This window comes from Uloborus diversus, chromosome 1 (assembly GCF_026930045.1).
Source record: "Uloborus diversus isolate 005 chromosome 1, Udiv.v.3.1, whole genome shotgun sequence".
In the NCBI taxonomy this organism is placed as follows: Eukaryota; Metazoa; Arthropoda; class Arachnida; order Araneae; family Uloboridae; genus Uloborus; species Uloborus diversus.
Window position 1 is genome coordinate 93,914,275 of NC_072731.1, and position 16,859 is coordinate 93,931,133.

Sequence of the window (16,859 nt, forward strand, 5' to 3'; positions counted from 1 at the left end):
CGTGATTCTTTGTCATTGAACAGTTTAATTTAGAGCAGTGATCGATTTTCGTTGGAAAAAAGTAAAAATGATGAGTTTTGAGCTCTTTAAATCGACTCAGTTCTTCATTTTCCCTCTGCCTTACACATCTTCATGAAAATAGACTTTTCTGAAACGAGGCGTGGCCAAGAGCAAACTCTTGTTGGTCAAATTATACATACATATATATACTAAATAATACACTGGTGGACAACTGTTAAGGACGGATGGCAATAGCAGCGTTAGCAACCACAAAATGGAAGGCAAGGAAATATGGAAATTAACATAATTTCGGGACACAGTAAGACGTGTTGGGAGTACGTAAATTTTAGGCCCACGACGTTGCTGGCCATGTGATAGCGCTGTAAGCGATGTAAAGGATTGGGCGAGTGATGACCATTGTTGTTCAAAAGCAAAGTTTGACGGGAAAGTATCAATTAATGAATTTGCATTTTGCGATATGTCTTCCCGACATCCCTTAGATGATTTTATGGGTTGCTGCGTGGTTGGCAGCATCGAAGAAGGGCAGAAAAATTTAGATATTGCCAGAGAGTTCGACTTCAGCCCCAGGGTTGTTTATTGAGTTTGGAAATAATTTCAAACAAATGGAATGTGTAGTAAATGTCACGAGGGAGATCATCTACGCAATACGATATCAGCAGAAGATTGGTACTTAGTGCTAGCAACGAAAAGGAACTAGCGCGGTGCAGTTACTGAGATAGCAAAGCAGTTTCCTGCTGCTACTAGCAAGCAAATATCCCAAAAATTTGTAGCCCGACGTTTGAATTTAGTAAGACAATACGCACGTCAGCTTGTTTTGTGCATCCCCTTGTCTAGAAGTCAGTGTTTTGCTCGTTTGTAATGATATCTTCAGAACGCATTTGGAGAGAAATCGACTGAGCTTTTGTACTATTCTCAGATGAAAGCAGGTTCAGTCTGTCGTCTAATTGTGGACAACAACCTGGCATGAGCATACAAGCCGGCATGCATAAAGGAAAAGGACTAGTATCCTACAAGTTGTGCCATGGAATGGGTAAGATTATGATCAATGGCAGTACGTCGCTTGTGTGCTTCCAAACAATACTATGATGGCTAGCGATACATTAATGTTGTTCTACTGCCTCATGTTCTCGTGTTCTGTAGTTCTGTGGGCGATAAATTCGTCTCCATGGATGGCAACGTAACATGTGTCACTAACAATCGCCGTCTAGGAATATCTAACTCACTCAAAATATTCAACCCATCGGATGGCCAGCACGTTCTATAGATCTGAATCATATTGAAAATGTTTGGGATGCTTTGGGGAGCAGTCTTGCTGGTCGACAACGCCCCCCAATAAGCAAGGACACCCTTATCCGTGACTGCCAGTAGAATGGAATTAATTATCCCAACTGCTGCTGGATAATGTCGTATAAAGCATCACATGACATGTAAAAGCTTGTATAGCTCTCCATGGTAGCCGTATTCTATATTGAAATCGTACGCCGGAACGCCTGGGGGCGGTAATTACATTTATTCACTTTTACATATTCAGCCTGAAATGACCATTTCGTCCTTTGAACACTTTTCAACGCCTTCTGGATTTCAGAGCACAATTAATTATCGTCACTGCAATGATCTAGAGTCTTTGCATTCGTTTATTTCACTTGGCATCGATTTACACTCATTTTTTTTTACGCGCTTCATAGCTCATTGGAATCCGTCCTTAGCAGTTGTCGACCAGTGTATGATCTATGCTAATGTGTGTGCGTGTGATGGTAAAGTAGATTTTACATCGAAAAGCAAAGGTAACTCAATACGATTAAGCGTGAAGGGTAATTTTAAGCTGAAACTTGCATTATATCACCAAACTTTGAGGAAGCAGATAAAATGAGGATGAAACAATAAACATAACAAAGTAGGAAAATCTTTTTAAAAAGTATTACCAGAAATAAATAAATAAAACAATAATCAAACGCAACTGCAAAAAAAGTTGTATAATTAGTTCTCGTCCTTACTTGTGACGAGAAAACTGATGTGTGCTGGATTTCTGATATTGCGATTAATACAGTGGTGGACAAAATTATAGACTCATTTTTTTTTTTTTTTTTGTTTCAATTACAACATGACTCAGTTTAAATTATTTTCGTTGAAGTAAAGATGAATTGTTGAAGAAATAGTTCTAAAATTAGTACATCTTATCAGTTAAATTAAAAAATTCATAAAATTAGAAAATTTGCAAATTTAATATTTTATCATTACGCGAAACCTGGACAAAAGTATAAACTCAAAAGTAAAAAATTCAGGATTACGAGAAAGTTTCGTTCGAAAATGTTAATTTAACGCCATGGAATGAATAAATATTGCCATGAGTGATTGCTAAAAGTTTTGTTTTTGAAAATTTATGAGAAACATATAAATGCACCGCTGGACAAAATTATAAACTCATTTTTCTTTTTCATTTTTCAATCATGATTTAACTCGGTTAAAAAAAATTTTGTTCCAGTAAAGGTAAATAACTCTCTCAGCATGGTAAAGCAGGATTGGCATTTCTTAATGGAAGATAAAACGCTGAAGATTACCAATTAATACTGGAAGATCATCTCTTACCTTTTGCTCATCTGATTCATGGAGGTAACTGGTTATTTCAGCAAGATAACGCAAGTGTACACACAGCGAAAAGTACAAAAGAATGGTTCTAGCACTGGGGTATCAAAGTTATCAAATGGCCAGCTCGTAGTCTGGATCTTAATCCGATGGAAAATCTTTGGGGGACCACGGCTCGCAAAGTTTATCATGATCGGCACCAGTACCAAACCACAGAGGAATTAAAAAGGGCAATACTTTCAGCATGGAACCATATGCCACTGCAGCTGTTAGAAACTCTTGTGAAATCTACATGCCCAGCCGCATATTCGAGGTAATTCAGAAAACTGTGGGCCCAACTCGTTTTTAAAAGTTTGTAGTTTACACTAATGGCTAGATTTAATGCAGTGTTAATTTTTAAAACATTTCAAATATTGATTTTTTTTTCAATTTATCCATGTTAATAGCAAAATTACATTTCCCTAAATCTATGCTTTTGTTTTACTGAAGTAATTGCAAATGTATATAACTTAATTAAACTCAAAAAAAAAAAAAAAAAAAAAAAAAAAAAATTAAAATTTTGTCAGCTTATAATTGTGATTATGTATTGTAAGTTTGTAATTTTGTAATTCAGCATTGGTTCATTTTTGGTTAATAAATGATTACATATTTGAATAAAATTCTACCAAACTTCAGAGTTTCTTACTTTTGAGTTGATACTTTTGTCCATGTTTCATGTATTATAAAGATATTAAAGTTGAGATTTTTTAAATTTAATTATTTATTTTATAAAGTTTATGAGTGATACTAAATTTAGGACTATTTAGTCAATTATTTATCTTTACTGGAACAAAAAGTTTTTTAATCGAGTTAAATTATGATTGAAAAAATGAAAAAAAAAAAAATGAGTTTATAATTTTGTCCAGCGGTGCATTTATATGTTTCTCATTAATTTCCAAAAGCAAAACTTTTAGCAATCACTGATGGCAACATTTATTCATTCTATGGCTTTAAATTAACATTTTGGGACGAAACTTTCTCGTAGTCCAGGATTTTTTACCTCTGAGTTTATACTTTTGTCCAGGTTTCACGTAATGATAAAATATTAAATTTGCAAATTTTCTAATTTTATGAATTTTTTAATTTAATTGATAAGATGTACTAATTTTAGAACTATTTCTTCAACTATTCATCTTTACTTCAATGAAAATAATTTAAACTGAGTCATGTTGTAATTGAAGCAAAAAGAAAAAAAATTGAGTCTATAATTTTGTCCACCACTGTAGGTTACAATTGTTAAATAGTAGTCAAACGAATCAATTTCATAGGTAAAAGTTAGTTTGACTTCTACGACTGCTGTCCATCAGCGTAACTGATAAATGACAGCTTTCAAAACATAATTTAATTTCTTCTTTTTTTTTGTAGAGAACGACGTCACCACTGAGATACCGTACCATCTTTATTGTTTTATCATTTATTGTTTGTCAATATTGGTTTCGATTTTCTCATTGTCTACAGTTATTTTAAAAATAATTCTCCGGAAAAGAAAGAACTAGGAGGAAAAAGAATATAACAGGGAAAACTATTATTAGAAGAAGAGAACAAAAAACCAAGTTCAAACATCTCTTATACAAACAGACTGCTTCAACTTTTAGCTCCGCAAAGCAGTTCTTGGATACTATCTATATATGTTACCACAATCAAAGGAATTATTGATGATCGGTGTTTTCTTACAAACATTTTTCTTTGTCAAACAGTTATCTATCTCGTTGATGCGACAGCGTTCGATTGCACGCCTCCGGCTAGACTTGCGATTATAGACACAAAGTTTCTTGAAATTTGTCGGCATGGGCTGTGCTTAACGACTTTAATATTGCTTGGTCATTGAGACAATAATGCTGCTTTTGGACAAATATGTCTTGGATAATAGCTATTTCAAAAGTAAAATGATGTATAATCACTGCACCAGAAAAAAATTATTGGGTAAACTTAGTTTGAAAATGAACTGAGAGAGCATTTTAAAATATTCCTATGAGAAATAATGATGCAAAATAAATTATATTTATAAACGTTAGAAGAAAACTAAAATTATCAATTTCAAACAATGAAGTAAGACTTCGGACATTTTTTTAAAGGTTCTTTAAGTAGATGGAAGGAGCCCCATAAAATATTTTTCCCCCTCAGAAATAAATTTTTATTTAGGTACTATTTGACAAAAATAAGTACCAATTTAATTAATACCTTCTGTTTTGCTTTTGTATAGAACGAAAGTACAAAATAAATAAATAAGCTTCAAGGGCACAAGTAGATTGGTACAAAAACTATACATTGGAAAGACATTTTGAGACCAGTAATTTATTTGATCATAAAATTTCTTAATTAAATTTTGTTTATACGTAGAAGAACAAATTGGGACATTTTATGTTTTGTACCGTTTTTTGTAGAACTAATTATATTTAACGTGCCGATTAGGTAGTATAGAGTATGTCATTCACTGCGCTCAATTAGCGGCGAATTTAATATCATGATTTGTATTTCCATCTATGTCTACATTACTAGAAGATGAAAACTAAGAAGAGGAAGAAACCACATTAGTTTTTGTATAATTGCTTCATATTTTCCAATGTCTTATTGGTGTATTATTTAGCTTTGCTTGTATCTAGTCCAATATAATCAGAAGGTCAAAAAATATATAAAGTATTATCTCTATCTTTACTAATATAAAAGCTGAAAGTCTGGATCTCTGTTACGCGCATAGCGCCTAGACCATTCGGTCAATTTTCATGAAATTTGCCACAAAATTAGTTCGTAGGGTAGAAGGGGGCGCCTCGAAGCGATTTTTCGGAATTCGATTTTGTTATTTTTCTATGATTTTCTTTTTACCACCATTGGTGGATTTAATTCCTCTTCACCGAGCGAATCACCATAACATGGACGAGTACATTACCGTAACGTGGACGAGCAAATAACACGAGTGAGCAAATTAACGCAGCACATTGGCAAGAAATTCATAATCCATTGTTTGCAAATATACAGGCAAAATAAATGACTTTTCAATTTTCTACTACGGGCAAAACCGTGCGGGTACCATTAGTATAAACTATTACGCTTAAATGAGAATTAATGAATTCTACTGTACATTGAATATAATGCCTTAAACGTGAATAACAAAACAATTACTTTTAATATATCTAAACTGAAAATGTAACTGTTCTGATTGATACTGTGAAAAAATATACGCATATTATATTTCTATTTCTTTTACAATCTGATAATTTAATATTTCTCTTTTAATAACGAATTGGGCGAGTCAGAGCAGTTCTCGGTGAAATGATTGCTAAGTAAGAACTGATATGTGACTAATTAATATTTCGATGATCTGAGTGCAAAAATTGACGTTTAATGCTTTCATCGTTAATTCTAGCATGATATTCAATATGCAACACTTTCGTCGTTCTTTGTAGTAAGACATCCACCAAGTAACACCTTCATCATTCTTTCCAGTATGATATCAATATGTAAAACTTTCGTCATTCCTTCGAGTACCCAACAAGTAACGATTTCGTCGTTCTTTCTAGCATGGCATCCAGCACGCAACATCTCGTCATTCTTTCTGACATCCAACCTGTAACATGATGATACCCAGCATGCAACAATTTCGTCATTATTTGTAGTATGATATCAACCTTTCTGGTATTCGAATGAAGGTATCTAAAATGGCATTTAAAACACAATAAAAATCATCTGGGGGGAAATTTGGCTAAGAATAAATATTTTTGGGTGTGTACCTTTACGATAATTTAAAATATAATAATCAATATTCAATGCAAATTAGACACTAATAAAATACTTGTTTATAAAAAATGTATAAATATAAAAATATAAATATTAATTTACCACAATGGTTGTGATTATATACTTTTGGTGTTCGTAAGGAGCTTCTATTGTAACATTTCCCGTAACATTTATGATTTGGCCAGGTAGAATTTCTCCCAGCTGAAAAGATTTGAAAACAAAGAATTTCAGATAGGGAAAAAAGTTTTTACTTTCAATTGTGCAGGAATGTTTTTGACTAAGGTTGCATTGACGCTTTGAATTAGAGATTTTTTTAATTTGACAGGATCATACTGTAAGTAGAAGAAATAAATTTTATATAAAGGGGTTATTTCCTTCAATCAAAAGTAGTAGGGTCTGGTGGGGTAAAGTGGTCATAAAATCGTAGGTTTTCAACTTAGGTGGATAATAAATGCAACAAATTGTTTGAACACTTCAACTTTTTTTATTGTTATTTTACATTGCATTATTAAAGAACACGGTACATTGAATTTTAGGAAGAAAAATATTGATTTTAGTACTTTTATAGAACTTTCTTTTCCCTATGTTTTTATGACCACTTTACCCCATGGGGTGGGGGAAAGTGGTCATAGCCTGGGGTAAAGTGGTCATAGTTAAAAATAGATGCAAAACCTTAATACTTGTATATTTCAGTTGTTTTTATAGTTACAAGTATATTCACGAGTACATGCGTGTATACACTAATATATACGTGTCGTGTTACACGAGTAAACACGTTCCTATATGAGTACATGCGTGTATACACTAATATATACGTGTCGTGTTACACGAGTAAACACGTTCCTATATGAGTAGATATATGTATACATCAGATACATGCATGCACGTGCCTACTCAAGCATATACGTGTATATACGAGTATATAAGCATGTATACGTGATAACCTACAGGAGTGTATACGTGTCTACATGAGTACATACGTGTCACATGTATATACGTGTCACGCATATGTACGTGTCACGTGTATATACGAGTATATACGCGTATAAACGAACATCATATGTGCGTATGCACTTGTATCTCGTGAAAATACGTGCATACTTGAGTATGTATGTGTATAATAGACGTATATACGCATATATAAGTGTACATACATACATATACGAGTATACACGAGTTAATTAGTGTATACATCCAGTGCGTCTTTGTACGTGTCTACTCACGTGTATATAATATGGAAGCACGAGTATATACGCATGTGGAGGTGTAAACACGATTATATACCTGTATAGACATATATACGTACATTTACGTGTATACACCAGTACATGTATGTATACACGAGAATATACGCTTATATACATGTCGGCTTACAGAGTGAATCTAAGCTCTTGGGCAAAAATCAAAGGGGTGTGAGAGGGGAGGATAAGAAGCAAAGAATCATAAGGAAGTTATAATCACTGACGTGCTACATGCACACAAAGCCAGAAACTGATGGATACAAAACAGGGCACAAATTTGTTGCGTAAAGATGATTTTGCCTAACATTTGAGTTTTTAAGAAATATTTAGAGCAGTTGTTGAAAGTTACGGTCTGTAGTAGCTCTAATACACGCATCGCAACAAAGGCGCAGCGGCTGATGAAAGTTTTTTAAAAGTCTCGTTATTGCAACAGAGAGAGATCTGTGAATGCGACGCATGTATTACAGCTGAAGGCCGCAAATTTCATAAATAGCTTTAAAACTTTCTTAAGTCCTAAAATGTTGCGTAAAATTGTATTTGTGTAATATATATATATATATATATATATATATATATATATATATATATATAAATTTGTGACTTTTTTTGCATCCATCAATTTCTCACTTTGCGTGCATGTAGCGCGTCAGCATTGGGTTTGTGACCATATGTTCCTTATTGACTCTTGCTTCTTATCCTCTCTTGTAACACCTTTTAATAATTTGCTCAAGAATGTAAACTCACCCTGTATACTTTTATATCATATATTTGTGTGTAAGTGTCTACTCGAGTACGTACGCGAATATACGTGTCTACCTGAGTATATAAGTGTTCTTATATATACGAGTATAAGCGAGCACATACGTGTATAGTAGAATGTATAGCTGTATGAATAAAAAACACTTGCAGATACCCATATAGGTATTTATTGGCGCAATTATGTGAATACGTCTATGTACACGTCTAGACGAGTATATATGCGCATATATACGCATATACTCGAATATTTAACCCCGTTTACTGTAAAAACAATACATATTAAGTAAAATTACTATTTAATTTGTATCTGCCTTATACCTAAAGATTAATTGACATTAGAAGAACAATATTCGTTAAGCCTAATATTATGACCACTTTACCCCATCTTATTTAAATTGTTCTAAAAAATTATCTAAAATAGATTCAGCTAACTGCTAATGAGTAAGAGTTCTTGAGAGATGTAGGAAGCTTCCTGTACAATCAATCTATTCCTAATTGTAACAAACAAAATTTCCCAAGGATGTTAAAATAGGTGTTTAGATATTAAAATTTTTCATGTTTATGCAAAATATTTTTTTTCACCGAATAAAGTTTTGCCAGTTGTAAACTTTTGTATTCAAAATGTAGTTCCTAACTGCCTTACTCTAAAATAAAATTTTCACATTCATTCGAAAATTTATTTCCAAGCTATAGCCATTTATTTGACGTATGACCACTTTACCCCATTGACCACTTTCCCCCACCAGACCCTACTTTTTGTCACTAAAATTGATTGAATAAAAAAAAAAAAGAAAGAAAAGAAAATTAATTTGAATTCTGAAATTTTGAATTCAAATTATGTTTTTCGCAATCACGAACTGTGACAGGACTCTATTCATTGGAGTTATTGTTTCTAGAAACGGCTCCTGCCCCTCTTCCTGGGCGGATACTTGTGCACAGTTATGTGTGTGTGTAGGCTTGGGTTTGTGCGTAGACCTGTGTGTATGCACGTAGGCGTGTGTGAGTATGTGTGTGAAGTCGTTTGTGTGTATATGTGTGAGTGTGTGAGTGTATGTGTGTGAAGTCGTTTGTGTGTATATGTGTGAGTGTGTGAGTGTGCGTGTGTGGGACATGGACACCTCCGACCAGGAGAGCGGATGGCTTGGGAACGGAGGAGCCGCGCCTGCAGAGAACGGTGGGCGGTGGTGCTGCTAGTCCAAGCTGAAAAAGGAACCAGACGCCACAGACGGTCAAGTGAGGACAATAAGCAATCGTGATTGCTCAAAAAAAAAAAAAAAAAAAAAAAAATTGAATTTTTGGCATCTTGAATTCAAATTATGTTTTTCGCAATCACGAGCGTGTGTGTTTGTGTAGGCGCATGTGTGTGGGTGCGTGGGTGGGTAAGTGTATGTATGCATGTGTGTGAGTGAGTGTTGTGTACGTGCGTGTGCGTGTAGGTGTTCGTGTGTGTGTGTGTAGGCGTTCGTGTGTCTGTGTATGTGTAGGCGTTCGTGTGTGTGTGTAGGCGTTCGTGTGTGTGTGTGTAGGCGTTCGTGTGTGTGTGTGCAGGCGTTCGTGTGTGTGTGTAGGCGTTCGTGTGTGTGTGTAGGCGTTCGTGTGTGTGTGTAGGCGTTCGTGTGTGTGTGTAGGCGTTCGTGTGTGTGTGCAGGCGTTCGTGTGTGTGTGCAGGCGTTCGTGTGTGTGTGTATGTAGGCATGTGTTTGTGTCTGTGTGCAGGCATGTGTGTGTAGGACATGGACGCCACCGCCCAGCAAAAGTGGATTCCGGGGGACAGTGCTCAGGACCAGCCGCGCCGCCGCCGGTGGACGGTGGTGCTGCAGGCCTGGTCCAAGCTGAAAAAGGAACCGGAACATCAAGGACTGTCAAGTGAGAACAATAAGCAATCGTGATTGCTCAAAAAAACCTGAACTTAGAAAATACTTTTATTTTCTCAACAGTTATTTTTTAATTAACTTTTTAAAATGTCGGATTCTACATACAAGGCGTGGTCTTTATGACGTCGCAAATGATGCACTATGGCGCATCTTTCTACCGCATTTCCACGTTATGATAATCAAGAAGCGAATTACAATTGCGCTCTACGCTTGCTATCAACCATATCGTTGCCAATACACGTGAGTAACGATGCGAATTAAATATTTTGGACCGTGAAAATGGCAACACTGACTGGAATTTCATCATTTGTGATGTCATCGGCAGAAGTGTTAAACGATGAAAGAGCACCGATTTAAGTATTTTTTTAAAAATATTAAACTTGAAGAAATTATTTAAAAAATGGTCAGATTCTATGTTTTTAAGCATGCTCTTTCAGAAAGAATTACTTTTAAATTTTGGAAACGAGCCCATTACAAGTATTAAACTGCACAATTTAAATCCTCAAAACTTCATTCAGAAGCTATTTTTTCCAGCATTCTAATATAAGCATTCCAAATGGCAGCAAGCAGAATCAAAATGATTGCGAATCATATTCACTGCTTGAGATAGTTTTCCATTTCATACAATTTGACTGCGAGGGTTGCGAAAAGACAAATGATGTTCTGTTTTTGCAAGTATTTTAGAAGCAAGGTGATATTAATATTTTTATTAGCTTTATAAGCAGTAAAGTACATGTTTAGTTAAAAAAATGCAAAGTTTCTGCTGAAATTTGCAAAGGAAATCAAGCTAAGTCATAAAACTACTTATAGAGATAGTTATGAAATGTCAGTACGAGTGTGACAGTAGAGTCACACACACAACAAGTAAAAATCATTATTTTTTGTGTTAATTTTTTTTTTTTTTTTGAGAATGTTTATGCTTAATATCTGAGTACTACAACTAGGTAAATGCAAGTTTGGAAAAATAGAATATTTTACTTTTGTTGAAAATTTTTGTTGGAAAGAAGACACTAATACTTCTGACTAAAAATAATTGGAAATGGTTATTTAAATCTCATTTCTCAAAAATTGTGAAAAAAAAATAAACAAATAAATAAAATGAAAATAAAAACATTAATTTGCTGGGTTGTTCTTCAAACAGTATCAAAAAACTAGTGCAATAACAATACTATAATACACAAGGTTTTTTTTATTCAAATTATAAAAAAAAAAAGCCGAAGTTTAAAATTCGGGGAATAAAGCTCAAAATATATATGCAAATATCTATGTACTGAACACAATCAAGATGTGAAACGTTGTATATAGAAGAAATGCTGAGTGAAATATAGTGAAATAAATAAATAATCTTGATAGTTAATAAGAAAAAAGGAGCTAGCAGGAAACTTAAGCTATGCAAATTAGACTACGATTTACATACAGTGAAGCATCGTTTATACGTCTCTCTTTTATACGTTTTTATTAATTATACAATTTTTAAATTAGTTCCTGCAGAGTTTAATTCATTAACATATACTCTTATACATTTTGTCATTTATACGCTTTTTTCATACAGTCCCTTCAAAAACGTATAAACGATGCTTCATTGTATTTCGATATCCTGAAACCATCTTATCTAGGTTTGTCTGATACATTTTGTAATTTTAATCGTTCCTTACCTTCATGAGTCCGTTTTCTTGTAAGAAAACAATATCTGTTTGGAATACGGATCTAACTCCTTGCCCGTTGAAGGTTACTAACCCTGTAACGCCAACCATATTGCTCTGCAAATAAGGTGTCAAGAATAAATAAGGTGCAATACACATGAGAAACTAATCAACTTTAATTGAATATGGCACAGATCTTTTATTAATTGAAAACTACAGTGATTTAAATTATACTTCGTAAAGTGTGATTTGAAGGTGGTTTTGACTAGTTTTTAAACATCAATAATGATGATTAAAAAATAATATTAATCGAGTTATTACAATTGGCCATTTAATTTCGACGCATAACCACCGAAAAAAACTCTAGGTGCGTCCTTATAGTTCCACTATCATATGCAATATTTTAACAATTATTTTTTGAAAATAGTTTATTACTTTCTTCTATATCTAATATATAGAAGAAAGTATTGGATTCGTGCAAATTTTCGAATTTCGAATTTTGACGGATTCGAACGTTTTGAGGTGTGCTGAGTCCATTTCGACCATTTTTGGAAAATGTCTGTCTGTGTGTGTGTGTGTATGTATGTGTGTGTGTGTGTGTGTGTGTATGTATGTGTGTCACGTCTGTGTGTGACCAGTTTTTTGTGGCCGCTCTACAACAAAAACTACCGCATGAAATCGAACGAAATTTAGTACACATATGTGCCCCTATGTGAACTTGTGCCCATTAGTTTTTGGCGCGAATTCCTCCAAGGGGGGTGGAGCAATGGGACGTTTTTCGAGTTACGCGTGCTTGCTATTCCTCAGGAAGTTACTGGCGGAATCAAACAAAATTTGGTCCATATGTTGGTATTAACAGGAACAGGGGCTGATTCAATTTTGGTGTCAATAACTCAAACGGGGGTTGAGCTGTAGAACGTTTTTTGGCGTCAATTGTGACTGCTGTATCTCAAGAAATAATGAACAGAATGAAAAAAAAATTTATCGGCAAGTAGCCCTTAGTGGGTATAAGAACTGATTTTATTTTTGTGTCAACAGCTAAAAGGGGGGTAGCGCAATCGCCCGTTCTTTTTTTCCATTTTGAGTGCCCTATCTCAAGAAGTAATGCTACGTTCTGGTTGAAATTTGGAATATATGTGAATCCATATGTAAACAGGCTTTGGTTCTATTTTGACGCCGATCGCTCCAAGAGGTGTTGATTTTTTTTTTTTTTTTTTGCGAATAAAAATATTTTTATTAATGCAACAATAAGAAAGATAAATCGTAATAGATTGTCGTCTGCGTATTTCTCGTGATTTTAATTGTATGGAAATGATAGGAAATATTATCTCAATGATTTAAAATTTTGAACTGTTGCCATCTTATGTTTGTTAACAAATAAAATATTTGTAATTCATTCAAGCAAGGCTTTTAAAATAACTTTCAATTTTCGCTCTTTGCTTTGCTTTTGCAATAATTCAGACATTGGGATAGTCGTCAAGTTTTTGCATGTGTCATTTTGTTTTTGTTGGGAATATTGCTTCCTCGTCAAGCATGGGGAGGGATCAGAAAAAAAAAAAGAAAAAAAAAAAGAAAAATATAGAAGAAAGTTTCGTGATGGCCACAACATACTAGTTTTTAGGTTGTGTCGTTGCGTGAAAATGAGTAGTTTATAAAGTATTTGTATTAAGCTATGCTGCGCAAAACTATAAAACTTTTGACATGGATTTTTTTTAAAAAGAGAAACAATGTTCGCTAAAGAAAGAAAAACATACTCAAAGCAAGATATAACAATTTGAACAACTGAAAACCGTTAAGGTTTTAGAAAAGTGTGACTTTCACGTTACGCCTTAATAATATAGTTACTCTCTGAGGTTATAGTCAGGGACCGTTTTAGAAATTTAAGAGTATGTATCTTAATTATCGGGGGTTCAACCAGTTGTAGTCTTAACTTAAATCATAAATCTTGGCTTATGCACAAAATATTGCTTTTGAAATGTTTCTTCTTTTAATTATTTTTAACAAACATAAGACTTCAGAAAATACTTCCTAAAATGTACTAGGAAAGTCTGCCTAGGATTTTCTGTCTGAGCTCATGGATGAACTGTGCCCAACAAGCCTTTAAATGTATAATTACATTAGTAGTTAAAATAGAAAAAAAGCTGAACTATTTTCGAAGCTATGCCATTTTTAAGACGTTGGCAACCAAAATCAAATGAAACAAAAAGCGTTCCACATTTCACTTGTTATTTTCAAAGCATATGTGCAGATATTTGTTAAGATTAGCTCGTTTAATAATTCCTCCGTAGCGAAGCCTACGTGGCGCAATAGGCTAGTGAGTTCAACTGCTAATAGAAAGGTTGATGAGTCGAACCCATTTGGGAGAGTAATATGTTTTTAATAATGAACCTCCACCCCGACTAATATGAACACTTTGCGCAGAGGAAACCAATGGCGACTAAGATTACTCTTCGATAAATAGCTCAGCGGAAAGCAGTAACGAATTCTTCTGAAGCACGAATGGTAACTAAAATCTTCTCTGTTGCTGAAATAGTCGAAAAGAGTAAAAGTAGTAATTGCAAAATGTAATATATAACAAACAAAAATGGCAGTCACGGGGCTGGTGAATAGAAGCTATGCTTTTACTAAATAACTTAAGCTTAATGTTGAAGCTGATAATGTTGAATTGATAATTTTTACTGTATTAACTGAAACTTAATTCAATTTGTGGTTTCAATATACCTTCATCATTATAAACTTATGTTATTCAATATAAGCATAGCTTTTGTCCCACGACTGCCATTTATATTGCTACTTTCTAATAAATTTTGCAAATAATATTTTTATTCCTTTCGACTAATGCATCAAATTAGAAGGTTTTAGCTACCATTCGTGCTAGGAGAAATCGCTATTGCTTTCTGCCGCGCTATTTGTAGCAGTGGAGACTCACCTGCCATTGGTTTCCTGAGCGCAGAGCGTTATTATTTGGACGGTTTAACAATGCCACAATGTCATTTTTTGTGTAGTTTTTTTTATTCAGACAAGCATTTCAGATTTCATTTTCTTATTATTTTTCTCATAACCATCGGCTCACTTAGTAAAGCTGCATGGGAAATATTTATTTATTCCACTAGTTTTTATAAAGTACTGTGAAAACTCGTTAGCTTATGCAAAATACTCAATTGTCTAGCATGTTTCAAAGTTAATTATTACACGATTAATTATTTAAGAAATTACATATTAAAAAGAAGCATACTTACAGATTTCATGTAGTTTATTAAACTTGTCCCATCTGTGCCTTTCGCTTGACCACTTTTGCAAGAAATTGACGGAAACTGCTGAACTTCTTTGCCAACATCAAGTTCTTGCAGAGATAAGATGAAAAGTCTGACAGCATCAAACATTAAAGCTGTTTCTGTCTGCAAAACATGTATGGGTTAGAAACATTTTGAAAGTAAGCCATGATTACACACTGAAACTTATGAGTTTGGTGCACAAGTGTCAAAGTTACGTACGCATACATTCTTCCATCACTGAGTCAGTTTCGTTACCAAAACATCAGCAGCGATTTCGATATATGGAAACAACAGCCTATGTCCTTCTTTTATCAGTTAAGAGAATGTTTTTTAGGAATGACGCAACTTTTAAACAAAAAGAGAAGCTACTACTCATGGTGAAACGAATGAAACCTATGACAACGAAGTTGAATTCATACCCTCATTAAACGTATAGACTTCTTTATTAGACGTATAGGAATATTTCATTAATTACTAACGGCAAACACTTATGACAAATCATCTAGGAAAGGCATCAATCGTGCAGTGGATTGATGAACGCTGATAACGCTAATGGTGATGAGGAAATACAACTTGAAATCGGTACCGTAAACGCAGGCAACTTTGGCCTTAGGGTCCTTCTTTGGACCAAATGGAGAAAAAGATACAACGTCCACTGTCAACCTTCAAGGCGCATTTTTTTCAACGTATTTTGACAGATTCCACTGGAGAGCATCCCCAAGCACTCAATTATGTATACCAAGCAGTTCTATAGTTCTGCTTAAGAAGCGACACTAGTGATTCTAAGTTCCTTGTGCTAACATGTGCCTTCATAACCTATGAAACTTCTCCATTTAGAAGCAGTTCTACATCAGCTAGTAGTTTAAGTACCTATTTAAGAGCACTTTTAATACTCTATGCCGTAGCATAGTTGTACTTCTGATTTCTGTTTTGTATTTTTTAAATTAAAAATGTGACAACCTATCTCTTAACCTTAAAATTACGACCTACTTTGGCCCAGCATAAAAACTTGAAAAACTCCACCAGAGAGATTTGGAAAAGTAAAGAATAGCTAAAATTAATGCTTTAAACTGGAAAACCCAAGAAAAAACCTGGAATTCTCGGCAACGTATAAAGAGAGAGATTGCAGATTCAATTCATTAGGGCTCAGTTGCATAGCTTTCATTATGGAAGATGAATAGGAATTAAAAGTTGCAGGAAGTTTAGAAAAAAATTTACCCAGTTGCAGCTACTTCTTACAAATATTGTTAAAATTTGTTGAAAATTTTATGGAATTTTAATGTTGTAGAATAGAATGAGCTCAGGTTTCCCAAGATAGCTGTTCACGCCAGAGAAGAAGTAGCAAATGTTGAGAGCATGGAATGCACCAAAAAGTTTTGAAAGTGCCCAAAAATTTAGGATCCTTTGTTTCAACAGTTTTCAGAGAAGGCACCTGTAACCCGCAATAAAGCATCACGGAGTACATTTTTCACGATAATTTTCATGATTGGATTGTAGCAGATGCTGACTAAACAGACACTTAGGAAATCCTAATCCTTTCCATAGAAGGAGTAAATATGATGATCGCAAGACGCAAGCACGCAGTAATAAATACTAGATGAGCAACCGTTTAATTGCAATAAGTTTATAGAAGAGAAAAAAAGATAATAATTTTGTAAGAAATATCTTTTTTCCTTTAAATAAACACCT

At 34.1% G+C, this 16,859-nt stretch overlaps 1 protein-coding gene across 1 annotated transcript in view; it reads right to left on the reverse strand.

Moving 5' to 3' along the window:
• Positions 1-16,859, reverse strand: part of LOC129225548 (glutamate receptor ionotropic, kainate 2-like) — a 79,745-nt gene that overhangs the window by 10,821 nt on the left and 52,065 nt on the right. The window contains exons 7-9 of the mRNA XM_054860380.1: positions 15,135-15,293; positions 11,908-12,012; positions 6,481-6,579 (exon numbers count right to left, since the gene is read on the reverse strand). Coding sequence (XP_054716355.1) covers positions 6,481-6,579; positions 11,908-12,012; positions 15,135-15,293 — 363 coding nt within the window. The remainder of the gene's footprint in view (positions 1-6,480; positions 6,580-11,907; positions 12,013-15,134; positions 15,294-16,859) is intronic.